Source organism: Dermochelys coriacea, chromosome 3 (genome assembly GCF_009764565.3).
Source record: "Dermochelys coriacea isolate rDerCor1 chromosome 3, rDerCor1.pri.v4, whole genome shotgun sequence".
NCBI lineage: Eukaryota > Metazoa > Chordata > Testudines > Dermochelyidae > Dermochelys > Dermochelys coriacea.
The window spans coordinates 176,917,083-176,944,996 of NC_050070.1; the positions used below are offsets into that span (position 1 = coordinate 176,917,083).

General features: G+C 46.2%; 1 protein-coding gene across 1 annotated transcript in view; it reads right to left on the bottom strand.

Annotated features, from left to right (window-relative positions):
* Nucleotides 1–25,549, bottom strand: part of SRBD1 (S1 RNA binding domain 1) — a 237,846-nt gene extending 212,297 nt beyond the window's left edge. The window contains 9 exon segments of the mRNA XM_043511889.1: nt 704–870; nt 3,893–4,255; nt 5,640–5,689; nt 5,692–5,733; nt 5,736–5,798; nt 7,526–7,611; nt 9,741–9,886; nt 23,864–24,023; nt 25,407–25,549. Coding sequence (XP_043367824.1) covers nt 704–870; nt 3,893–4,255; nt 5,640–5,689; nt 5,692–5,733; nt 5,736–5,798; nt 7,526–7,550 — 710 coding nt within the window. The 5' untranslated portion in view covers nt 7,551–7,611; nt 9,741–9,886; nt 23,864–24,023; nt 25,407–25,549.
* Between the last annotated feature and the right edge of the window lie 2,365 nt (nt 25,550–27,914).

Consider the following 27,914-nt stretch of genomic DNA (forward strand, 5'->3'; position numbering starts at 1 on the left):
AGAAGTGGATTGACTCCTGTCCTCCTTGTCTATTTATAAATATAGCAGCTTGCTCCTTGCACTTCCTCCATCTCTGCTAAGTGTGTGCATGTGTTACTGGCTCCTGGCCTATAATATTTTGGGGCTGCCTTCCATGCCCTCTACGAACTCCAAGGTCCCATGTGCTACTCGCCTGACCTTACACAAGGGGCTGCTGGACTGACACCTGCTGCTACCAAAAAAGAGCCCTAGGCTTCTTTTCCAGATGTTCAGATGACAACACAAGGGGTGGAGCTTATTTCTTATTCAGGGCTACATACTTCAGGGGCCTCTAAATAAAAAAAACATTTAAAATAACTCACTGAGCAATCAGTAACCCTAACTCTCTTTTTTTTTCCTTCTGAAGCAAAGTGAAAGGCAGGGGAGCATCAAGTATACCCGTCTTTAACTTTGAGTATTTTGGCTTTCAGATCTTTGTGTTCTTTCTTTTAAATGGGAACATTCTAGTCGGGATTTTCCCCCCTTGCATTACTGATGCATACTTACCACCTTCACAACATATTCTACTGGGAATTATACTATTGGTCTTTTAGACACCATACACACAGAGTTCCAAATTGTAACACAAACCTGGCAGCAGGTCATCGTTTAACTCCTTTCCCTCACACACACACACACACACACACACACCACACACACACACTCCCCCCACTAGATTATTTACCGCAGTTCTTCCAGTGTTTGCCGTACTTCTCGCAAGGCGTCAGCTTCCAGATTATTGACAAGCTCTTTTCGATACCGGGCAATGAATGGAATTGTGTTTTCATCACGGAAAAGGCAAATTATGTTTGCACATACCCATGGTTCAATATTTGTTCTTTCTGACAAGACCTGCCGTAAGAAAACATAAATAACCATTGTTAAAGCTGGTAAATTGGCTTAGTGTCTTCACTTCGGTTTCGTATCCAGCCAGTATAGAGTGCTGTTTTGTGCATAACACTGCCCTCTGCTGGATGGAATGCCAGGCTTGCAAAATCATGTGTCATATACTATAATACTGCTACAGGTACTTGGAACTTGAATTTGTGCTTAAGAAAAAAGAATGCGTTCTGGCATATTATGACCATGAAATAAAGTGTGATGTGACTTTGATAATCTCAGGCTCTTTCCTAACACGCAAGAGTCAACATCGCAAAATCCATCATCATATTATAGGCACCTTTGCTAATCAGTCTTAGTAGAAACCAAGGGCTGAATGTACCCTGGAATTCCTCAGCCATGTGGGTGGCTAAGGTACATTGATACAGTGGTATGGTGAAGATTATACTCCCTCTATCAGTGTATAGCTGCTCTGTGGATAAACAGAAGACTTCAGTCTCCAGGGCCTTTCACAAGCACTAAAACTGAACTGAGGTGAGAATGCCATCAATCCTAACCAAAATATGCAATTTTCATAATTAAGCCAATTTTCTAACAGAATAATCACCACAAAAAACCCATCCAATTATTAAAAATAGCTCTAGTAGGTTGTTTTGGGGGGGAAAAAAACAAAAACCAAAAACAAACGGGCATTGCAGAACCCTATATTTAAAGAAAAAAAAATATTGCAGACTTTGTCCACTGGGAACCAAGATGATGCCATCAAGCTCATTTTACTGAAGTCTCAATAATTAAATACAAGCAGAATTTTCAAAGTATCCCAAGGCCTGATCTACACACAAATTTTGTACTGATATAGTAATTCAGTGCGGGGTAGAATTTTCTATTGATATATTTCAGAGTAGCAGCCGTGTTAGTCTGTATCTGCAAAAAGAAAAGGAGTACTTGTGGCACCTTAGAGACTAACAAATTTATTTGAGCATAAGCTTTCGTGAGCTACATGCAGTGGAAAATACAGTGGGGTGATTTTATATACACAGAGAACATGAAACAATGGGTGTTACCATACACACTGTAACGAGAGCGATCAGGTAAGGTGAACTATTACCAGCAGGAGAGAAAAAAAAAAAACCTTTTGTAGTGGGCCATTTCCAGCAGTTGACAAGAATATCTGAGGAACAGTAGGGGGAAAAATAAACATGGGGAAATAATTTTACTTTGTGTAATGACACATCCACTCCCAGTCTTTATTCAAGCCTAAGTTAATTGTATCCAGTTTGCAAATTAAATTCCAATTCAGCAGTCTCTCGTTGGAGTCTGTTTTTGAAGCTTTTTTGTTGAAGGATAGCCACTCTTAGGTCTGTAATCGAGTGACCAGAGAGACTGAAGCGTTCTCCGATCGGTTTTTGAATGTTATAATTCTTGATGTCTGATTGGACCCCCCCACACACTGTTCCTCACACATTCTTGTCAACTGCTAGAAATGGCCCACCTTGATTATCACTACGAAAGGGTTTTTTTTCTTTCCTGCTGGTAATAGCTGACCTTACCTGATCACTCTTGTTACAATGTGTATGGCAACACCCATTGTTTCATGTTCTCTGTGTATATAAAATCGCCCCACTGTATTTTCCACCTCATGCATCCGATGAAGTGAGTTGTAGCTCACAAAAGCTTATGCTCAAATAAATTTGTTAGTCTCTAAGGTGCCACAAGTACTCCTTTTCTTTTTTCTATTGATACAGTTATACCAGTACAATCTCTAGACTCAGTATATGGGAATAAGCTCTTCTGGGATAAGTGCCCTTTATGTCGCTTTAACTGTCCTTGGATAGTTAAAGTGGCACAATCTGTATGTGTAGACGACGCTCTAAGTGACTTAGAAGCCTCTTAAAATTTTACTCTGTATGACTATACACACACACACACACACACACACACACACACACACACACACACACACACCATGCTCACCTGTGATAATACAAATCACATTAACAGTAACACATTTGAGGCTACATAAAATGTCTTATGTACCTTATTGAGTACTTAGTTTATAACCAACAACATAATGCACACATAGGCTTAGATAATAAACAAGAACATGGAAGAACTTCAAGGAGTTTGCCAACAATATCTGCAGAAATTTCTTCCCTTTAGAAGTTAGCAGAATTTCAAGAAAGTCAGGTAGAGAATTTTGATAATCTATTCTAATATTTTTAATGTAGTAGCAAGCTACAGTACAGTAGCATGAGTACACTACAATGTGCTGCTCTATTCCAGTCACATCCCAGTGTTCCATAGCTATATCTAACCTCGTAGAACGAGGACATTAACTGGCTATTTCTACAACACCTGCATTTAAATGGTCATGATTAGGCTTCAAAGTTAATATAATACTGAGATACATGAAGATGTCCTCACACTATTTGACATTATTGTTTTAAGTCTACCTGGATGAAGGTTCCATTCTGGCTGATATATATGCTGAAGTCTATCTCAAAAACAAATGGGCCATGATTTATTTATTATACTTACAACTTACATTCGAGAAATTACTATGAAGTCTTCAAAAAAAAATCCTAAATTTTCAAGATTTCCATAGCTGCAGGGTGCTACAGTCTTTGACTTGCAACTCCCTCAAGCTCTAATGGTGATAAAGAGGAAGAAAGATTTTTCTGTAAATTGCCACACAATCTTTAATTCAAAGTTTGTCTACAAGTCACAAATGTCAGAATGATATCTGTATGGAAATTTGTAAAACTGGTAATTCAGAGGCATTTTTTAGTGAACTATAACTTTCATCTGTGTAGCTTGTCATGGCCTATGTTTAGTCTAAGAACAAACCAGTAAATAAAGTAACTCAAGCACTATTTATTTAAGAGTACCATGCTACTTCCTGGAATGTGTCAACAGCTCTTATTGAAGTCAATAGGAATCACAAATGTGTACCACAGCCCAAGTTAGTCCCATTTCTATACACTACAGTATGGCTTTAGTGGACTGCTATAAAGAAATGGAAGAGATGTCATACCTGCACAATGTCCCAGTTCATTTCTAATTCCTCTTGGTGCTTGGTGCTTCCAGGATGTTTTACTGGTTTTCCTTGAGGACGTGTTGTCAATTTTATCCTTTTTAAAGGGGGTTCATCAAATGTAAAATCTTCTTCATATTTCTCCTGCTTTACTTCATTTTCCATCAAAGGCGCACTTGTTGAGGGTATTTCATCACTATCTAGGTTATCCGTCTTTCCTTGAACAACATTTATTTGTGTTCCCTGAAGCATTTTTGGCTTTTTAGTTCTAGTTTTTGGTTTGGGGTCTCTGTCTTCTTTAGGATGTAAAAGTTTCAGTCCATCTTTACTGTCTTCATCAGCAGAAATAGGCAAAGATACATTCTGCCAAATAAACCATCAAAATAAATTAAACACTGAATATCATGAATTAGTCCTATAAAAACATAGCAGCTTTAATGTAAGTGTTGTCATATGGAGAACTTGATGGTAGAGATCATTTTCCCAAGTTATGGCCCTATACTGAGAGGTGCTCAGAGCATCACAGTTGGTGTTCAGCATTTTAAAATCAGGCTCCTAATTCAGTGCAGCTTGTCTTAAGCACACCTTCAAAGGACCAAAAAGATCAAAAGATAAGATCAAAAGACCAAAAAGCAAAAAGATAACAAAAACTGCAGCCTAGTAGAGATGGGTTTTGAAGATCAAAGTAACTCTAGAAATCTTGGAATTATTTTTAAACTGCTCTCTTAAAACAGAGGGTTACCTATGGAGAGAATGTAGGCCGCGGGTTTCACTGCCTACATTGTGTATATATAATTAAGTTCTCTAACAGACTGAGCTTGGAACTAGAAAGCACCCCCTGAGTTCCAATTCCATCCCTTACACTAAGCTGTTGAGAAGCCTTGGGCAAGTTACAACTGACTTGTGCCCCAGTTTTTCCATCAAAGCTCTTCTTTGGGATCCAGGAATGGACTTCTCAAAGGCTGGCAAATACAGTAAGAAAGAGAGCTTCAAACACAGGGGGATCTTGTATATAGGACATGCATCCTGGAATATCTAAGCACGTTAGGGTAAGTTACAAACAGAGTAGCTTCCCTCGTGATGAATACCCTCCCTGCAATTTTTTCTAATCTTGAAAAAAGAAAAGGAGTACGGTGGCACCTTAGAGACTAACAAATTTGTTAGTCTCTAAGGTGCCACCGGTACTCCTTTTTTTTGCGAATACAGACTAGCACGGCTGCTACTCTGAAACCTGTGATTATTCTAATCTTGAGCATTTCTTGGCCCTACTCTTATATTTTAGTATCAAATATTTGATAAAAGACACAAGGAAAGTCATTTAAACATATTCATTAGGTCTTCAAACAGAACTGGCTTCACTGCTGCTGGGTAAAGATTTACTGAAAAATATTCTGCCAGCTGCACTATGGAACCAACACTAACTCATGGTAGTATAACACGTACAGCATTTCTATCCCTTCCATTGTGCTAAGAATTTACCCGGAGCACCAGAGTTGGGAAAAGGTTGAAGAGAATGCAGGCTCAGTACAACAAAATGACATTTCAGTACTGTTTCATTTCCTCTAAAGAAGGACGAGGTAGATAGGGTTTTTTTTTTTTTTATTAATATATAAAACCTCATGGCTATAAAGAGATATATGGCCTAATTCTCAGAGGTGTTGAGCACCTACAACTCTCAGTAGGAATGTTTTGGCCATTGCATTTGACAGCTTTAGTAGTTTTGTGTGTCCTGCTTACAGATACCTACCGGCTCCTCTTTTACTGCTGTCTTCCTGGTCCTTTTTCTAACCACAGTGACCGTCGAGCAGCAACCTTTTTAGGTTTTGACTCAGGTTTTTTTGCAGCCTACGTTTACTTGCCACTTTGCTTTTTGGTTCCCCTCCTCTTCCTCCCTGATTCAGAGGAGCTGAAACAAAAGTAAACGTTGCAAGAGGAAAAACATCAGTAAGGCTATATCTATACTATAGAGCCTAGATGGATACAGTCCTCTAAGCACAGACGAGTGTGGGAACACCACCTCCCCAAACATTAACTACACCAACAGCAGCACTTTTGTTGACTCAGCTGCATTTACAATGGGGTTTTTGTCAGCATAACTATGTCGCTATGGAGGGTGATTTTTTTCAGTAGAAGTTTTAAGTGTAGATGGAGCTGTTTCTGAAGTAAAGGGAAATGGGCAGGGAAGATGAGCAGGAAGGGATGCAGAGCCTATAAGTAAAGCCTTTTATCCTACTGCAGTTAGTGGCTGGAGCGAAGTGCAGGATCTAGAGCTACTCAGGCAGACCTCTGGCCTTGCTAAAGTGGTACACACGGGTTTGTACATGGTTGGTTTTGTTTTGGGGACTTTAGTAGTTAGTCTTTAGGGGACTTTAGAAGTTAGTCTTTAGTCTAAGGGCTTGGCTACACTTGCAGATGTAGAATGCTCCGAGTTAAACCCTTGGAGATAGCAGCAGGGAAAGCGCTGCTGTGTGTTCACACTGTCAGCTGCAAGCGTAGTACCGTGGCCACTTTAGCAGCTCTTGCAAGGCCACAGAGAGCAGTGCATTGTGGTAACTATCCCAGTATGTAAGTGGCTGCTGCATGCTTTGGAAAGGGTTTGCAATGCCTAATGGGGCAGGCCCAGCATCACATGATGCGTTTCCCAATCCCATTGTTCTAGAGTACTAGAATTCTACGGTACTAGATTGCCAGCTGGTTTTCAAATGGCGCGGTGGAGTGTGACAGTTAGTGTGTTGTGTGTATGTGGGCAGAGAGAGTGTGTTTTGGGAGCAGAGTGAGTGTCTTGTAAGTTCACACAGCGGCAGGGGGGAGGGGGAAACCCCAACATCAGCTCCCACCCTCCACCTCTCTCTCTCTCTCTCTCTCTCTCTCTCTCTCTCCTCCCCCCCCCCTTCTCACACACACACACACACACACACACACACACACACACACACACACCCCCACCCACCCCTGGCTCTGCAGCAGGAGCATTCCACAGTAATGGTTTGCTTTGTGTCCCAGAGCAGATAAGTATGCCGGCTGTCAGAAACAGAGCTTTGAAAGCGATATCAGCATGCCTGTAGCCGAGTTCAAAACCATGACGAGAGTGGGGCCAATTGACTTCAAAGGATTATGGGACAGTTCTGGAGGCTAATCACAGTGCAGTAATGCAACATGTCGTCCACACTGACACCTTAGTGCTCCAGCCGGGGCGCAGCAAGCTCTGTGCTTCTCATGGAGGTGGATTACCAGCAGCGCTCCAGCCGCAGAGTCCATTCACTGTAAGTGCCTTGCCAGTGTGGATACTTTAGGAGTTAGGGCGCCTGGGGCCGATTTAATGCACTTTAACTTGCAAGTATCAACAAGGCCTAACACACACATTTTGCCATTTATTATTTTCATTGTGTGTGTTAAATATGCAGGGGGGGAACAGGTGTTTTGTAAATTAATCCCTTTTTATATTAATCCTTTCATCTCCTCTGACCAGGGATCTTGAGAACGCCCTTTGTCTCAGTTATACTGCACCAGAATGACCTCCCAACCTCAAACTTGAAGCAAATTATATGCAACAATATGCATTACTGAACCCAAACAGGGTTGTAACAAATATGTTCCATAGATCAAAAAGTTTGAATGGAAAATTAATCTTACGATTTAAGAAAGGAGGGTAACTCATCTTCTTCTTCTGATACCAGTGGTTTTGCTTTAGATTTTGCTATCCTTGGTAGAGTTGTCATCTGAAAGGAAGAGAGGTTGGGGGGGAACCAACAACAATCAATTACAAAAATATTCTCTCTCATCTAGCTTATCAGAATTGTACCCTATGGAGTACATTCTCCTTTCACAGTGTGGGAAATTGGCACACAAGTCTGCATGTAGTATGATCAGAATACACTCCTATATGTTAAAGAACTTAGACCACAGCATCAAATCAATATAATCCCACAACACTTTGCTGTAGGGAAAATTACATATGGCCAATGCAGACAATTTAGACACAAACCTACGCCATTTTTTTTTAACCAATTTAAGTCAAAATAAGATACTTCTATTCCGAAATAAAATGATCCACAAACTCGCACCAAAATAACAGCCTGTTTTAATCCACACTTTTGTTATAACGCGTCAACGAAAACTGATTTGTTGTTTTAGTGCAAGCTTGTGTGTGGACCAGCCCTAACAAAAAGGATGTCATTTCACCAACCTTATGGCATGTTAACAACAAGACATGCCAGACTTCCCCAAATCCAACATGTACATAGGCAGCAATTCCAAATAATTAGCCCACAGGCCCTGGATTACAAACACCCTCTCTGATCAACCCAGAAATGAAGTTTAAATTCCAGGAATGTAGGTTAATTTTCAGAGAGAGACAGCTACATATACTCCATACAACAATGGTTAGTTGTTAGACATACACACACTTCCCTCAGAGACAAGTTGCATCCCGTCTGAATTTCGATACCAGATATAAAAACAATGTTTAAAAAGTAACTGTTTGCAAATATATTGTATAAAACAATTACCAAAGCAAGAACAATTCTTTTCAAGATGTTCTTGAATTAATAGTAGATAAGATCCTGAAATCATATACTTCCAGAGAATTGCCTGTATACCATTTCTGTAAGAAAATCTGGCAAGCCTCCACATAACTCTTCCCCCTCCTCTGTTCAGCTGTGTTTGGGTTCAAATATCCTCTCTTGATGTCATCACAGAGGATTGAGCCTTAACCATCAGTAAGCACTTTGATTAATCACCTCTGGTGGCTTGGGAAACCCCTCTGAAGGATCCACTCCTTGCATTCCCAGGGAAATGGCTAAGTACCCATTATTCCCCAATGGCTTTTGAAGTTGTGCACAGACCAGTGGTAACATTTGAATCTGAAAAGGAGTACTTGTGGCACCTTAGAGACTAACAAATTTATTGAGCATAAGCTTTCGTGAGCTACAGCTCACTAGCTCACAAAACCTTATGCTCTAATAATTTGTTAGTCTCTAAGGTGCCACAAGTACTCCTTTTCTTTTTGTGAACACAGATTAACACGGGCTGCTATTCTGAAATTTGAATCTGAGTCGCCCTTCTTAACATCTAGATGTCCTGCTAATTGAACGGGCTCTTAAAACTGGCTTTTGCCCTCTAGGATGACTAGGTCTTACTTTTTACCTGGCTTTACCTATCAACATGTCATATCTATCCCTGCCAACAACAGGACATTTGAAATTGTCTCCATGTTTCTGTTCTGCAAGCAGTGGGTACAACTCCGCAACAGATGTGCTTGGATAGGTCAGATTTTTTTTTTAAACCCGATTGGCCCATATCATTGTAAGCAGACAGGTGGAGTTTGTATCTCAGAATTATAAGGACAGCACCTTCCTGCATTAAGATACCATGTCAGGAGCATAGCCCCCTCCCCCCAAAAAAATCAATTTGTTCCTTGGTGTTTGGGCAGTTTTTTCCAACGCAGGGTATGTGCCCTGAAAACCACACATTATCACATGTGAACCAGATAACGTATCCCTTTGCAAACATAGTCCTTTAAATCAACCCCCTCCCAGACACTATGAACTTGACCTCACAACCAACAATAGTTTTCAGTAGCTTTCCCCCATGAGCTGGTACTAGACTGCTAGTGTTGATAGGACAAAACCATTTTCCCAGCACCATTGCAGAAGACATGACTGAGCCCTATGTCCACCAGCAGTTTAAATTGCACTCAGAAATGGTTCCCACTGCAGAAACATTTGTCAATAATAGATCAGTTTCTTAATGCTGTTCTACAGGCAGACATCCCATTCTGTGAATGGGGGAATGTTGCTCTCTTAAAGGAGGCTACAAATCTGCATGGAACACACAGGACACCACTCACCTTTTAGCTTTCCCAGTTACTCTACACTCCTCCAAAGCTGCACTGCTAGCTGTTTCTCTCTCTTGATACTCTTGCTCCTTCATACAGTCACTTCTTTCTCCCTTTTCCTCTGATCTTTAAAGCTGAAAGGTCACTGTGCCAGACTCCTGCATGAATCAGATATGTCTTTTTTAAAAACAATAAATATGAAAAAATATTTCGTTTCAATTTTGTAGCTTCCGCAAAATAACTACATTGAAAGAACATTATTAAAGTTTGTGAAGTTAATTTCTTGAAATCAGGATATCTTAGTGTAATGGTTCACAGTGGGTTTGAACCTTTCACCTCTCTCTCTCAGTCTCTCCGTGGCACCCCCTTTCAAGTGACAGGCCCACACCTACACTTCTTCAAGTCGGACTCCTATGGTTCACCCCACTTTTAGACTGGGTCTCCAGGTTACAGCATCCCCATTTACCAACCATGCTTCCTCAGCAGGTCCAACGGGTTTTGCCCCTGCTATATATAGACTTCCCTTCAGGAGCCTGTGAACAGCATGAAAATACCGTGACTTTAGCCAGCTTCTTCAAAACAGCAGCAAAGAGAGAAAAAAAGGCTAACACAATAAAAAAGGCCTACAAGCATATTGTCTTAGGCCTTCTCTATACTGGCAAGTTTCTGTGCAGTAAAGCAGCTTTCTGCGGTGTAACTCCCGGGGTGCACGCACTGCCAAGCCACTTAGCACGCAGAAACTGTGCAGTTGTAGCACTTTAAAAAACCACCCTGACGAGAAGCATACAGCTTTCTGCACTGGGGCTACAGCGCTGTGGTGCCAGTTGTAGATACTCTGCTGGATTACAGCGCTGTGACTGGCCTCTGGGAGGTGTCCCACAATGCCTGTTCTCACCTCTCTGATTATCGGTTTTGAACTACTCTACTGCCCTGCCCTCAGGTGACCAACCATCATCCCCACCTCGTAATTTTGGAAGTCCCCTTCCTGTTTGCTCAGTGACACATGCAGTGGTCTCAGCACATCTTTCCAGGTGGCCAGGCCTGCTCCACGCACCAGGCGATCCCCCGCTTGGAGCAATGCCGAGCTGCTGGATCTCATCAGCATTTGGGAGAGGAGGCTGTCCAGTCCCCGCTGCGCTCCCAGCCGCAGGAATTATGATACCTACAGACAGATTTCATGATGCATGATAGAAGGGGCCATGACCGGGGACACACTGCAGTGCAGGGTCAAAGTGAAGGTGCTGTGTAACACCTACCACAAGGCATGGGAGGCAAATCACCCATACGGTGCTGTGCCCACAAGCTGCCGGTTCTACAAAGAGCTGGACGTGATACTCAGTGGCGACCCCACCTCCACTGTGAAGGCCACTGTGGATACTTTGGTGGCTCACATGCCAGTTGAGATTGGACGAGCCAGGAGGAGGAAATCTTGGGTAAGGATATGGAGGGGGACCCAGAGGATGAATCGAAGGTCAGAGATGCATGCAGCCAGGAGCTCTTCTCTACCCCAGCGGAGCTAGCCAGTCACAGTTGTCAGATCTTGGCAAAGTGCAAACATGAGAGGAGGCCTCTGGTAAGTGGATTTGATTTTGGGAATTGCTGAAGCGAGTTGTTGGGGGCAGGAGGGTTGCAGAAAGCAAGCTTGTATCTCTATGATGTGCATACCATCATATGCCTAGTCTGAGCAATGGAACAGAGTGTTGATTGACTCCCTCACTTTATGGGAATCTGCCTCAGAGATCTCCAGGAAACTCTCATGGAGATACTGGGCAATTCGCTGCCGCAGGTTCTTTGGCAGAGCTACTGTTTCTTGCCCCATTAATGGTAACTTTCCTGTGCCACTCTGCTGTCACAGGAGGGAGTGGGGGGGGAGGCAGGAGAACCATTGTTGCACACAGCTGAGTCGCATAGGGGCCAGGGCGGAAGACGCAGGCTTGGAGAAGACCCTCCCTTGATTCCCTGCTCACCCTCAGCAGCGCGGTATCTTCCATAATGAACATAGCCTGTGGAAAATGTGGGGACAGAAATGATCATCAGATTACAGTGCTGGCTCTCACCAAGAGCCATGTGCCCAGTGTACAGTACAGTCCGGGAACACTGATTTACCCTGCCCCTACAGCTACTCACCATTTTGGTGGTCTTGTGGCTCATGTGTGCTTGCCTGGAATCAGCCAGTTAGTGACAGGTATGTGAATAGTGGCTGTTATTTAAATCACTGAATCAGTGGTCTGTGTGTTGCAAACCATACTGCTTCTGTAAACTGTGCATTTTGGCTTCACAGAGATGACCTTGGGAGCCCAACCTCCCTCTTTATCATCAACGGCCTGAATGGCTGCGCAGAATTAGAAAGTGGCCATGAAGAACTAAAAAGGACTTTCTCCGTGAGGTTATGATGCACTCCACGGCCAAAAAACAGGAATTGAAGGAGTGGTGGGACAGTAAGAGGGACCAAAAGGAGAATGCGGTACACCAGAATGAAGCCACAGAGCAGCTCTTAAACATTATGAAGCACCAAGCAGACACACTTCAGGCGATACTAGCACTGTAAACCAAGCAGCTCCGCGCCTGCCCTCCCTGCAGCTGCAGTTGCAAAACTCTCTCTCCCATGCGCCCCCAGACACCGCCAAACACACTCTTGTCAGCCTCCTGGCTCCAGTCTGTACCCGCAGCATTCCACTCCTGCCCCGTCACAGTCCAGCACTGTGGACTCCCAGTACCCACTGCACTCAACACCCATCCCTCTGCAATTTAGCCCTGCTGCAGTACAGTACCCGCTGCCCTGTACTCCAAAGGAGAAGGTTGGATATGACCCCTGGACATACAGAAATCTTTAACCATCCCCCACCTCCTCCTGGGACCTTCCCCTCCCTCAACCCCCTCAGTGCTGATGTGTATTTTTGTTTGTCTCTCTCCTCCAGTTGTTGTTTTTTAATAAAAGAATTGTATTGGTTTGAAAGCAAATCTTTATTCTATTAACTGAAAGCAAACAGAGCCTGCAAAGCATCAGACAACTATCTTAAACCTTCATATTGCTTTGTCTGCACCAATTACAAGCACCTCCTACCATTATAAGCATTGCACTCCCGAGCACAGCAACAAATATTAGCGTTCAGATTCAAATTGCTGCCTCAAGGCATCCCTGATCCTTATGGTTCAGCACTGTGCCCTTCTAATAGCCCTGGTCTCTGGCTGTTCAAATTCAGCCTCCAGGCGCTGAGCTTCAGCAGTCCAGCCCTGAGTGAAGCTTTCACCCTTCCCTTCACAAATATTATGGAGCGTACAGCATGCAGTTATACGCATAGGAATATTGTCATCGGCCAGGTCCAGCTTCCCTATAGGCAGCGCCAGCGGGCCTTTAAACGGCCAAAAGCACACTCAACAGTCATTCTCCACTTGCTCAGCCTGTTTTTGACAGCAGCAAGGAGCAGTTCAAAGTGCTCTGTGTACGGCTTCATAAGCCACAGCATTAAGGAGTAGGTGGGTCTCCCAGGATCACAACGGCCATTTTGACTTCCCCTACGGTGATCTTCTAGTCCGTGAAGAAAGTCCCTGCTTGCAGCTTCCTGAGCAGGCCAGTATTCCAAAAGATGCATGCATCATGGACCTTTCTGGACTAGCCTGCGTTAATGTCTGTGAAACGCCCATGGTGATCCACAAGATCCTGGAGAACCATTAAGAAATACCCCTTCCCATTAATATACTCGGTGGCTAGGTGGTCTGATGCCAGAATTGGAATATGCATGCCATCTATCGCCCCTCCACAGTTAGGGAAGCCCATTTGTGCAAAGCCATCCATAATGTCACGTATGTTTCCCAGAGTCACGGTCTTTCAGAGCAGGATGCAATTAATGGCCCTGCACACTTCCATCAACACAAGTCCAACGGTTGACTTTCCCACTCCGAACTGGTTAGAGACTGATCAGTAGCAGTCTGGAGTAGCCAGCTTCCACAGTGCCATCGCCACACGGTTCTCCAATGGCAGGGCAGCTCTCATTCTCATGTCCTTGCACCGCAGGGCTGGGGCGAGCTCATCACACAGTCCCATTAATGTGGCTTTCATCATCCGAACATTCTGCAGCCACTGCTCGTCATCCCAGATGTGCATGACAATGTGATCCCACCACTCAGTGCTTGTTTCCAGAGCCCAAAAGTGGTGTTCCATTGTGGTCAGCACCTCCGTGAATGCCACAAGCAAGCTCGTGTCATAGCTACTACACGTGGCAAGATCAATGTCGCACTCCTCTTGCCTTTGTAGTTTAAGGAATAACACCACTGCCACTCATTACGTGTTAGTCAGAGTGGGCAGCATACAGATCAACAGTTTGGGATCCATTCCTGCAGACTGAAGAGGCAGAGCACGCAGTACGCAAACCGTTGAACGATGGCGCCAAACGCAGACGCAAGCACAGGGATTGCTGAGATGTGAAGCAATGCATCACGGGGCATTGGGAGAGGACCCAGGATGCCCCACGACCCCTTACGTCTTCCCACAACTCTTATTGGCACAAGAGAAAGAGGTGCCCAGAGTGCACCACTCCAAATATCACTGCAAGTGCCACAAGTGTGAACACACTATTGCACAGGCAGGTGACAGTGTGAACACACAACAGCGTTTTCCCTTCTGCACTCTCTGAGCAATGCTATAACTGCTGGCACCGGAACTCTGCCAGTTTATACATACCCTTAGGTAAGCTTAGCACTTCCCTCAAACCTAATTTCATCATGGTACCCCAGCACTGGGCTTGGAGTACAACCTGTGTCTGTTTCAGCTTCTGGCTGAGGTTTCTAACTCCTCACCAAGTCCTTTGATTCATTTTTCCCCAGTGGATGTTTAAAGTGAAAACTGGCTTTGCATGCCACTTTCCTTGTGAATACCACCCAAGGGTGGTAATGTTCCAATAGTATGCAAGATCTCTGGAGCAGAAACTGTCTCTTAGCTACTTTTCTGAACTGCATAATACAACGAGGGCCTAATCCTTAATTGGTATTCCTAGTTTCTACTGTAATACAAATGATAACCAATTCGAATACAGCAGCTGGGAAAAGAGTGACCGTCACATGAACTCCTCCCAAAGTACAGAGCACAGCTGGCTGAGCAGAGCCATCAAGAATTTAGAAAAACAGAAAGCAAGGCGGCACATTTTTTAGATTTTGGTCAATCACCGTGGAACCAACTACACGTACATCTTCATCTACACTATAAAAAAATTCCTGTTACCTGGACATTTGAATAAAGGATTCAGCCTAAATCCAGTTTAAAATGCTTTCTTTGTTTAGTGTGGACTAAACAGAAGTGTATTCATCGCCTACACACTATTGTAATAATCTTTGTATGAAATCTGCCTTGTGAGGTATCATTTGAAAACTAACGCCTTAGTCAATAATATCATGGTGAAATATATGTAGCAGTATTATATGAAAAGTTATGAATTCCCCCTGTATGACATTATTAGCACAAGTTCAAAATCAGAAATCCCTGCCTAGGCAAAAGCTGATAAACAAGCCTATCCTCAACAAGGGAAAATATGTTTACCTCAATTTACATATAAGTAGCAAACAGGTCCTTGAAACAGCAAGAGAAGGAGATGGTAGGAAACAGAAAGAACAGTTTGAATATCAGCAAACAGAAGTGGGGAAAATAAAAGGAACATGAAGCCTCCTTCACCACCAGACTCCATGTCTTCGTCTTTACTGCTTGAATAAACTTTAGTTTGAAGGGTAACCCGCAAAGGAATCCACTTCAAAGGTTTACTGGACTATAAAAGAAAGTGGCAAAGAACCCCAAGTTGTCTCTCTTTCACCTAAGACGACAAAGGCACCAGCACCTTTAGGCCCCTGGGAGAGATCCTGACTAAGGGTATGTCTACACTAGCAAGTTTCTAAGCCACAGGTTATACTACTTTTATTAAAACGCTTGAAGTAAACTGCTGTGGCGTGTCCACCCTGTGCTCCTTGTGACGCTGGAGGGCATCCACGTTAGCAGCTCTTGCAAAGACAGCAGTGCATTGTGGTAGCTATCCCACTGTGCAACTGGCTACAGGATGCTTTGGGAAGAGTTTGCAATGGCTCATGGGGCAGGCACAGCATCACATGATGCACGTTTCCCAATCCCATTGTTCCATGGGTATCCCACTACATTGCCAGCTGCTTTGAACTGAAGGGGGGGGGGGGGGTCACAGGAGTGCATGCGCGCATATGGAGGAGGGAGAGAGACAGTGTGTTTGGGGGACAGAGTGTGTGTCAGCCTGCTGTCTTGTAAGTTCAGAGAGCGGCAGGAAGCAACCAGTCCTGAGGCAGGGGGAAACCCCAACATCAGCCCCAAGCTTCCTCCCTGGGCTCTCTCTCTCTCTCTCTCTCTCTCTCTTTCTCTCTCACTCACATACACACACACCTGCCTCTGTGTTCAACAGCACAAGCATTCCACATTAATGGTTTGCTTTGTGTCTTGGAGCAGATCAGGACGGCACGGCTGTCAGAAACGGTGCTTTGAAAGGGGAGGGGCGCATGTCTCCAGGACAGCCGAGTTCAAAACCATGAGCAGAGCGGTCACTTGAGGCATTATGGGACAGCTCCAGAGGCCAATTACAGCACAGAAAGCAATGAAGTTTCTACCCTGGCATTGAGCGCTAGAGCCTCTGCACAAATAGCCTTACGACTCTTGTCGAGGTGGTTTTTTTGCAGTGCTGCAACTGAGCAGTTTCTGTACACAAAGTGGCTTGGGAGGGTGCAGATGTCTGCAGTTTCAGTGCAAAAAGCTGCTTTACTGCGCAGAAACTTGCCAGTGTAGACTAGTCAATCACCATCTTGCAAGAAGACGGTGGGTGACAAAGGCCATCTTAAACAAAGCCTTGAACCAAAACTTCTCTCAGCCCCCCACACAGCTCCTCTTCAGCCAGTAGGGAGGATGTGCACCACTGACAGAAGAAGGGTAGTGTCGACATCAGCCACCACAGTAATTACTGCGGTGGCTGTAAATTGACCTAACAGAGGTCAATTTAAGACTGTAGTGTGGACATGCCCTAAGTCTGTATGAAAAATTATAATTTCCTGGAAAATAATAGAAGTGAGACAGGAAGATTCAAGGCACAATCACACATCAACTGTAGAAACTCCAAAGCTGGAGTATCTGAAATGCTGGTCATGTTGACTGCTTGACAGAGCAGTTCATGGTTTGCTGCCTACCCCAAGTTCTGCTCTTATTTGGATGAGTCCCTCCAGTATCTTGTAAGACTAGCCTACAGAATGTTAATCAAACCCAAACTTGACTGAGTACAGGAAAAAATCCATTGTTGTAATTGCCATAAGTAGGGTGACCATATTTTCCCAAAGGGAAAACAAGACTCCCCACAGGCTGGCTCACGGCCCTCCCACCGCCCACCCGTGTGGGGCCAGCCTGAGGCCCCTCTCACTCCCCACACACAAGCCCCTGCTGCCACCCACCCACGCGGGGCCAGGCTGAGGCTCCCCTCTAACCCCCGCGCACTGAGCGGTCCAAGCTGCTTTCCTGAGCCCTCCCTCCTACGTGAGGCTGGCATTGCCGCTCACTCCTCCCCCCACCCCCACACATTCCTCCATGCCCTGCTAGGGGTTGCACACCAATTTTTGGCAAAACTGGGCATCTGTCCAGTTTGCTCTTGCCAACTGATGATCAAATGGGACAAATGCCCAGTTTTGCCAAAAAAGTCGGAATGGCTGGGTCAAGGCTTAAAAAAGGGACTGTCCTGGCCAAAATGGGATGTATGGTCACCCTAGCCATACGGCAACATCACAACAAAGGTAACCAGATTTTCAAAGTGAAACACCACAACACCTGTCACGGGAGGCATGAGGGAAAACAGGCTGCTTTTGGTATTAAGGAGATGTACATTGGAGGGTAAATGAGAAAAATGTCCACTACTCTCTTTCCTTTTCCTTCCTTGCATCTGATGAAGTGAGCTGTAGCTCATGAAAGCTTATGCTCTAATAAATTTGTTAGTCTCTAAGGTGCCACAAGTACTCCTTTTCTTTTCCTTCCTTACTACCTTAGAGATCTGATTCTATATATGGGAGGGTTCCTTCAAAGACTCATGCAGAGGATGAGAGAGTCACAGCTCTTCCAAATTACTCCTCCGTCTTGATCCTGCAGTGTCTCCCCTGGTGTGGGTCCACCATAGCCTTTTGTAACACACTTCACGAGGAGAGAACCCCTCTGTCCATGCCCTGTGGGCAGAGATTACACATTGGGGTTTAGGTTCCAGACACCGTGCTTTACCTTCCATACATAGCTGACGTGAGTTACACTGGGTTTAAATCAGGTATAGCAAACAGCAGCGGCCTACACTCAAACACTGAGCCTAATCTACACAAACCACACTAGACTTGCAAAATGTTACCACTCCTTCATGCTTGCCCAGAGCATTTCTTCTGAGATATTTCCTTCACTTACCCTCACTAAGCACTGGAGACCAGACATGTCACCAGACTACTGACAATCCCAATAATAAGAAAACACTTGTGTTCACCTCTGCAAACATAGCTTACAATACACAGCACTACCAGGAAGCATACCTGATCTCTCAAGGTACTCATACACGTCTTCATATCACAGTCACCGCTCTGCCATGCTGCTCCACCCAATCCCTCCTCCATTCAATACAGCAGCACATTACACAATGAATATAGCTGAAATGCATGCAGATAAATGCTGGAATTCAAATCTATGGAATACAACACAGACAGTGGCACATCCTTTTAGTCCTTCATAACTACTTATGATCGATGATGTCTTAACTCAGTTCATGCAAAGCATACTGAGAAGAAGTGATTGCGCACCTGGAGATCAGTTTACGGCCTGAAAACCTAACGCAGATTTTCTCCCCCAAACATGCACACACAAGCACTCACAGATAGGGCTGGGGTGCAGAAGAAGAGGAGTGAAGGAAGGCATGTAGACCATAAACAGGATTGGTCTTTTGCAGCCTCTTTATGTTAGAAAGATAGCGCAACACCATTGCAAAAGAATGCGAATATAATTTTGGGATGTACTAGCAGGAATGTTGTAAGCAAGACATAAGAAGTAATTTTTCCGCTCTACTCCACACTGACTTATGGGGGAAGATTGAAAACATTGGATTTCTTTAGTCTGGAGAAGACTGAGAGGGGACATGATAACCATTTTTAAGTACATACAAGGTTGTTACAAGGAGAACGGAGAAAAATTATTCTCCTTAACCTCTGAGGATATGATAAGAAGCAATGGGCTTATATTGCATCAAGGGCAGTTTACATTGGACATTAGTAAAAACTTCCTGTCAGGGTGGTTAAGCACTGAAATAAATTGCCTAGTGAGGTTGTGGAATCTCCATCATTGGAGATTTTTAAAAGCAGGCTAGACAAATACCTGTCAGGGAGGGTCTAGATAATACTTAGCTCTGCCTTGAGTCCAACGGAATGGACTGGACGAACCCTCGAGGTCCCTTCCATGCCTACAATTCTGTGACTCCAAAATGGTTAAGAAAATATTTTTTTAAGTGTGGCAGGACTAGAACCAAGTCAGTCACGTGTGAACCAAAAGGAAACGCTCCCCTTTCAGTCAGTTGCTTGTTGTATTGTGAAAAAGCAACCTACTGTGGCTAAACTTGCATTAGTGCTAGCTTTTTGCATTTAATCATTTCTAAATTAATGCAACACTAAGTCTTGTTATGTTAGTATAATATAGTCAGGAATTTCAAACCCAAAGGTTGCCCTTGCAATGTTAACATTCTGTATATTTTATATGGTATACTCTAACAAACAGTAATACGCTAAGGTTCACGTTTAACCAGAGTTAGGAGTTATGGAAAGTATTACATTTCTGCAACACGGTCAAGTTAATTTAACCACCACAACCTTATATTTTGAAATTTCCTGCCTTTTGAGACCTCTATCTCATAACCTTGATGATTCATATGTTTTGGCATTTAATTTCCCAGGAAATTTTAAAGGGGAAAAAACAAAGAAAATCTGTTAGTAGTAACTGCATTTTGCACCTTACAAGCTCTATTCACTTGGCTGGGCTGTCTCAGTTTGAAACCATGACATTTCAAAAACCAAGGAGAATGATATTTTTTCCTCATTGAAACAATCATACCAAAATCCTTCACCAGCAAAGAGGGAGATGTTTTAAACGGTTTTCCAACTAATCCAAAATTATATTTTCCCTACAAAGGACACTATTTTGCAAGCCTACCTATGCAGGAAGCTTCCAAGTCTTTGCTAATCCTCAATGAACGGAATTCACCAGTCATCCTGCCTGTACAGCAGGGAAGGCAGGGCCAGCCCACAACATTTTGGCACCTGAGGCGGGGAGCTCAAATGATGCCCCCTCGCTTGGGCCAAAACTTTGAAAGGTCCCAGTTCTTCCTGTTCTACTCCTCTCATGGTACTGCTCTTCTACCTACCCCAATAAAGGAGAACAACTTAAAATGCCTTGTTCAAAAATTTTAAGTAACACTTAACTTTCAAACACCTGAACAGAAAATGCTCGTCTGCATAGTAAACACTGGCGTTTTTATCTGTTTGAATAATCAAAGTGGTGCTTTCTGTGCCTTCTTGGTTGCAAAGATTTGAACTGCTTCCTGAAGGTCCACAGTCTGGGCCAACTCATGCTCTACTGAGATGGTTGCAAGGCCGACCAGCCTCTCCTGTGTCATTGTGGAGCGTAGAGCATCAATATCGTGCATGTCATCATGTGTCAACACTGTCTCTAGTGCCCTGCATTGCTGGTGTAGGTCTTCTTCAGGTAAAGTGAGGAGTTTTGGAATATCATACAACATCCCAAATATACTGCTGTGTCCCTTGAGCTGCATGAAACGCTCTTCAGCTGACTGTATTGCGTAATCTAGAGCACCTGGTTAAAGAATTCAACTTTGAATTGTTGTTTGGGGTCTCTTATGGGATTATCCCATGCCTCGTAATCTTCGGTGACACTTCTATTCTTGAATAGGTGGGAAAATAGCTTCAGTGTGAAGTTCCTCTGCCAACTTCTGTGCACTCTTCAGAACATTTTGAAATCCCTCATCTGACCGGTAAGACTCCAGGTATGACTTTGCATTGTCCAGTTGTTCCATTGCTCCAGATATATCAAGGTCAACACCTTGGAGTCTCTTGCTTATAACATTTATTTCAAACTGTATGGCATGCCCCAACACTAAGCCACACAGAAATTTGAAGTTATGTATGTTTCCGGTGATTCCATTTCCCTCTGCCACTGTTCTCCCATGAACAGTTCCTGTCATAGCATTATCCCCCATAATGGCAACTGTGGCATCATCTATCTTCCCTATTTGGTGTTTGATAGGCTTTATCGCCTCCACTCAACTTTCCCATCGTGTGGCACTCAGTGGATTCAGTGTCAGAGAGGATGTTCCCAGATGTTTCTTCAAAATTTACCATCGATGAGTTGATGCAGAAAAAAAAATACACAGATGCTTTGAATTACATTAAAAAATTCAGCAGCCTCACTAGAAGCTGATGCTGCATCACTGACCACCAAGTTCAATGAATGAGAACTACACGGGACAAAAAAAGCTCGAGAGTTTAACTCTCGGATCCGTGTCTGCACTCCTCTGTTCTTTCCTCTCATGTTGGCACCATTATCATAGCCCTGACTTCTCATGTCAGCTATCGCAATTCCCGTATCTTCCAGCTTTTTAAGAAGTACATTTGTCATACTAGCTCCTGTAGTATCATCAATGTCAATACATTCTAGAAAATGTTCTCTGACAAATCACCATTGCAGGGACATTTTCACTAGGTTCTGTTGTTGTGACAAAACGCACACTGAAGTCATTTGTTCCATATGGCTAGGTGTACAGTCCAGAATAACAGAGTAATGTCTTGCTGACTTCAGATCTGCCACAATCTTCTGTTTGACTTTTGTTGCCAGTAACTGTATGATCTCATTTTGAATTATTTTTCCAAAGTAGTGGTGTGTACACATTTGTTGGGTGGTGACTCTTCTTAGATGATCCTGGAGTACAGCATCAAACTCAGCCATTAGCTCCACAATTTTAAGGAAGTTTCCACTGTTTGGCACATACAGCTAATCTGAAGTGCCATGCAGTGCTAGGTTTTGGGTAGCAAGCATTCTCACAATGGCAATGAGCCTTTTCAGAAAATTTTGCCAGTAAAGAGACTCTGATGCAATCTTCTCTTGATGTTGATAATCTATGGTGGCCTTTAACCTTAGTCTCATCTCAAGCTCTTTCCACCTATGGAATGCTCTCTGGTGATTTGCTGCTTTCTCATGGCATGCCAGATTTCTAGCCAGATTTTTCCAGTCCTTTTTTCCTGTAGAACCCAATGTGGCTGGAACATTAGACTGGAAGAAGAAAAGGAGTACTTGTGGCACCTTAGAGACTAACAAATTTATTTGAGCATAAGCTTTCGTGAGCTACAGCTCACTTCATCGGATGTATCCGATGAAGTGAGCTGTAGCTCACGAAAGCTTATGCTCAAATAAATTTGTTAGTCTCTAAGGTGCCACAAGTACTCCTTTTCTTTTTGCGAATACAGACTAACACGGCTGCTACTCTGAAATCTGTGGACTGGAAGAGTTTGCAACAAAAACAGTATGCAGCATTCTGGGTTTTTATGAGTACTGAAGCCATGGCCTCTTCAACTTTGTTACCATTGGGGATTTCATGCCAGTAATGTGTTGGATGGAAACTTCTATTTTCATTGACTTTGGGGAAGTTTTTCATGTGCTGTGGCCCATGTAGTACAAGGAGGTCCCTCAGGCTACTGCTCAAGTGGGTCCACAGTCCTGGATCATCTAGACTTAAGGAACTAATCTCAGCAGCAGCTGTTTCTTGCACCTCCACCACACTCTTCTCCAATCTACACTTTTCTTCAGGAATATGCACGGTTACATCCATTTGAGATGGAGTTATGGATGCTGCAGTAGCTGCCAGGTCACCTGCACTCTGACTAACTGGAAGATCAGGCATCTCCTCCCCGCTCACATCCTCACGGGGCCGGAAGGCTCACCGTGAACATTTGTATCTATGTATCTCAGGAGAGCTCCTTCCTGCTTAGATAAAAAAAGCTTCCTTTGCTTTCTTTCTTTTTCTGAATACTCCCCCAGAGGGGCGTTTCCTTTTTTCACTCATGACTGCTGTTCTGTCCCAGCTATAGTGGCTCTCGACACTCAATTGAAGGGGACAAATAAGCAGACTGGTAGCAGGGCCTGAGTGAGGGAAGATATCAGCGTCTTAAAGGCCTAACTGGCTCCTACTACTTCAGTTGACTGCCTGTTCTCCTCAAGTGGCTTCAGGGAAGCAGCAGCAGGAAACAGGAAGCTCCCTAAGAAGCTGGTGTTAATCAGTCCAGGCTCCTGGGGGTGCTAGGAGGTACCTAAGAGGCTCCTCCTCCTCTCTCTCTCCCTGCAGCTCCTGCTGCTTTCTGTTATTCCCTCTCACCTTTTCTCCTGCCTGCCTGTTACGTCTCTTGTGCCCTCCTTCCTCCAGCACAGCACTCCACCATCTCTGTGCATCTAGAGCAGAGAGAATACATATGCACCAGCAGCAGACACAATTTTCTGCACTCTGGGTCCTAGTGGGCCCCCCCCCGCCCAGTCTGGCATCTGAGGTGACCGCCTCAGTTCGCCTCATGGTAAGGACAGCCCTGAGGGAAGGCAACAGAATATTAATAACAGCAACATTTAGTGACTGGGCTTTGAGGAAAGGAGTTTTAAGTTTGTCCAAGACAGTCCCAAAACAAATCTTAACCAACATAGCAAGAGCTGAGTAGTAGGTTGTTACAATACCTGGAAAAAAAACATGGATTGTGCAGGGGGCGAGGGGGGGTGGTAATTTTTTACCACATTGTTAATACCAACAAAATAGTCCAGCTCTACACAATATGTATAATTGCTACCATTTACTTTCATCATTTTAAGGCAACTCCACTGCATTCTAGAGTCAGCGTGGGAAGAAGCTGTGGGAAGAGAAACTCAAGAGGTGTGAGGACCACACAGCCAACAATAAGCAGAAGTCACGACTCACACTATTGCTGCTGGAAAACTTTGTTCTGATATCAGTGCTGTCAGGTTTTCCTGGACATTCCATTTTTGGACCATTAAAATTAGACTTCTGGCGGGGAAAAAATGAACTTACCAGACTCCTCTAGGGCCAGGTCCTGCAAAACTGCCAGCAACTTTGCACACAAAAGCTGGTGAAGTAGATAGCCAGGGTACGCAAACGCCACTGGAGAAAACAAGTCAAAGGTGCTTGGGGGCAAAATGAGAAGTACAAATCTGAAGGGCCCCAGTAACAACTGGAGGAAGAGAGAGAAAGATGAGGGTTACACAGGTGGTGAGGACAGGACAGATGTACAGGGTGGGGTGAACAGCTAAAGAGCACCCAAAGTTGTCTGGAGAGGGAGAGACAAGGGTTCCCAGGAGCTGGAAGGAAGCACAGCTGGAAGGGCAGAATGCCAGTGTGACACAGAATATGCTCCCCCCATTCCCAGATTGCTCCCAGTAGCTGTGAGCAAAGAGCACGCCCAACTGGTCATGCCAATGATAAAATTCACTTTACGTTACTGTTGTTTTATGCATGGCTGGGGTTAAACAGCAATTGTTGCTGCACCAATGAATCATCATCAGAAAGTACTCCTGGCTAGGACAGGAGTGAGAACAGATTCTTAGCTGTGCATCATCAGGGCAGTGAACTCTGTAATAAGTACTCCCCTAAACAGCCCCCCATGACCCCACTCCTCCATAGGACTGGGGAGACATAGCCCCATACTATGTAGCAACCTGTCACTGAATGAGAAGGATAACAACTGAAAAGTGGACAGAGGATAATACCTCCAACACACTGAAGTCCAAACGTGGACAAATATTTACCACCACCACGACCACCTAGGTTGTATATAGCACTTTTGGTCCATAGACCTCAAAGCACTTTGCAAAGGAGGTCAGTATCAGCATTCCCATTTAACAGATGGGGAAACTGAGGCAGAGAGAGAGAGAGAGAGAGGAAAAGTATTTCCTCAAGGTCACCCTGCAGGCAAGTAGCAGAGTCAGGTATAGAACCCAGGTCTGTGCACTAAAATCCCCTTTCAATTAGTTTAATTTAGTGGCTTGCATTTCCCTCAGAGATAACAGAGCAGCCTGTCGTTTTGCAGGTTGGTAACCACTGCACAGCTTGTCATGCCAAGAGCAAAATTCATTGTTCATGATTGTTAAGTGTGTGATTGCGGGTAAATAGCAACCGCTGCCCCCATCAGCAGAACGCGCTTCCGGCTGGCCCAAGGGGCGAGAACAGATGTTTCGCGGTCGTGTGACGGGGAGCCCAGGCCGGTTTAATCAACACTCCCCTTAACCAACCCCCACGCCGAGGTGTCCCCTTCCCTCCTGCAGGTGGCCCAGCGGCGGCTCCGCGCTCCCCTCCGAGCCGGACACAGCGGAGCCGCGGCGGCTGCGGGCGGGGTGCGCGGTGGCGGGGGTGCCCGGCAGCGCGGAGCCCCCACTCGGGGGAAGGGCTGTTTCCACCGGAGAGTTTCGTCCCTTCTGCACTCACGGGGCTGAGAGGCCCGCAGCTTCCTCCAGCCCACCCCGCTGCGTCGGACCCTTCCTCGCCGCCCGGCCCCGGCCCCGGCCCGCTCCCCTCCGCCCTCTCCCGGCCCGGGCACAGCGCGGGGAAGCTCACGCACCGGTCCCCCTTGCTGCCGGCGGCGGCTGGAGCCGGGGCTGGGTTTGAAAGGGCCGCCAACCGGGCCGCGGCTGCCGGGCCTAGTCCAGCCGCGCCAGGGGAGGAGCAGGAAGCGGCGGCCGAGCGGCGCCGGAAGGAACAAGCCCGGCGCCAATCCGCGGCCGGGGCTGCGACAGCGGCTGGGCCGAGCCTGGCCCGGCTGCCGGGGCTCCGGTTCCCGGGAGCCCCGGCTGGGGCTGAGCGCTGGGTTCTTAGCAGCCCCGCCCCGCCAGCAGTTCCGGGCTGGGGGCGGCTGTTGGGCCCCTGCCGCGGGAGCAGCTCGCCGGGCCTGGGCTGCCAGGAGGTGTCGTTCGAGGGGTAGCTCTCCCGGGCAGCCTCGGTGCAGGAAAAGTTCCGCCTGTTTCACCAGCTCCGGTCCCCTTTAGCACTTTCACCGTGGTCCCGTCCTCCCCCGTCCATGCTGTCTTTGTGCAGCTGGTGCAATCCCAGGCCCCAACCAGCGCATGCCAGTAGCTGGCACCCTCCTTTTCAGCCCCTTCGGGCCCCTGTTACCCCCCCCCATTATTTACTTCAAGAGCGTCATGTGTTTATGATGGGCGGTTATACAGTAACTGCAAAGCATGGCTCGGCCGAGACAGGGCTGGCAGAGCCTTGTTCATACCTGAGCCCCAGGGGTGGGCAAATCCGGCCGCGGGCTGGAGCCAGCTCATTCCCGTCCGGCCTGCCAGGCTCTTCGGCTGCCCCCCCCCTCACGATCTCTGAGCCACTAAACGTCCCACGGCGCAGGAGGGCACTCGGGCAGGCTGCCCGCCCGCCATGGGCCCCAGGCCGCTTCCGGCTGCTCCCGGCCTGTCCCTGCGCGCCCCGGCTGGGGGGGGAAGGCGGCTCCACGCACTGCCCTGCCCCCGGCACTAGCCTCATAGCTCCCTTCGGCGCCGGAAACTGCGCTTGCGGGTGCGGGCAGCGCATGGAGACCCGCTACCCCCTCTCCCCCAAGGCGGGGGCGCAGAGACCTGCGAGCAGCAGCCGGCCGCTTCCGGGAACGGCGTAGGGCCATAGCAAGCAAGCCGGCAGCTTGCCTGAGCCCTGCCGCCCCCGCCGGCCGGGAGCCACCTGTGGTAAGGGCCTCCTGGCTAGAGCCTGCACCTCGCACCGCCTCCGGCACCAAACTCCCTCCCAGAGCCCACCCCCCTCACGCTCTTCTGCACTCCCAACAGCCTGCACCAGCCCAGAGCTCCCTCCCGCACCCCGATCCCCGCCCAGACCCTGCACCCCTCCATTAATATAGTAGAAATGTGCAGCCCTTGATGACTTACCAACATTCGTGGCATGGCCTCCTCCCCCCGTGAAAATTAGTGCCCACCCCTGCTTTAGCCTAATCAATGTCTGAAAGATTCAGAAAAAAGAAAAGGAGTACTTGTGGCACCTTAGAGACTAACAAATTTATTAGAGCATAAGCTTTCGTGAGCTACAGCTCACTTCATCGGATGCATTTGGTGGAAAAAACAGAGGAGAGATTCAGATTTGCATTCAACCACTAGCTGTCTCTGTGCGCTGTACAGCTGTAGCCCCACCTAAGCAACACGGACAAAGCTGGAACTCAAGCTGTGAGGAAGCTTATTCCTGAGGGCATTCTGGGCCTAAAAATTGGGTGCGCAATATTTTAAAATTCTGCAACTTTTATTTGCCAATAAATAAATGCAGAGGCTCCAGCATGGCAATGGGGAGCACAGGCCACTGGCCGATTGAAGATGGGAGATCACCCTGTAGCCTCCCCACCCTGAACCCCAGGGACACAGATTCAGTGATGAGGCTGCACCCTACCCTGACACAGCACAAGGCCCGATCCTGCCCCAGAAACACCCTGGGGCCCTCACCCTCTGCACCAGGTGTGGGACAGGCAGGCTCAACCAGGCAGGATTCAAGTGTGGATGGGGCTCGGTGTGGGGGGATCGAGGTGAGAGGATTCTGTATGGGACAATCTGGGTGCAGGCAGCTCAGTGGGGGGTCTAGGTTTGGGGGAATCTAGGTACACAGAGGCTCGTTGGGGGGGGTTCCACGTACAGGGTGTTTCACTACAGGTGAAAGTGTTTGGGTCTCAACTGAGGGGTCTGGATGCTGGGGGAGTGGGGCTTGGCTGAGTGCAGGTCTGGGTGCAGCTAATTGGGGGTCAGTGGAGTGGGGGTCTGGATGTGGGGGATCGAGGGGTGCAGGGAGGTGGGGCCCATCAGGGTTTGAATGCAGGGAGTTCAGTGGGGGTGATCTGGGTGCAGGGTTGGAGGTCTGGAGGCAGGGGTTGAGGTTCAGTGGGGTGAGATTTGGGTATGAAGGGCTAGGGGGGTTCTGGGTGTACAGCGTGAGGCTTAGCAGGGGTGTCTGGGTATGGGAGGTCTGGATGGATGGAGGAGTAGCTCCCTGCACAATGACCCCTCCCCCCACAGCTGAGGAGCGATGGGGGCAGGAAGCAGTGGAGGATGCTGAGCTTCCTGAAGCTGGGGGAGGTTTCTAG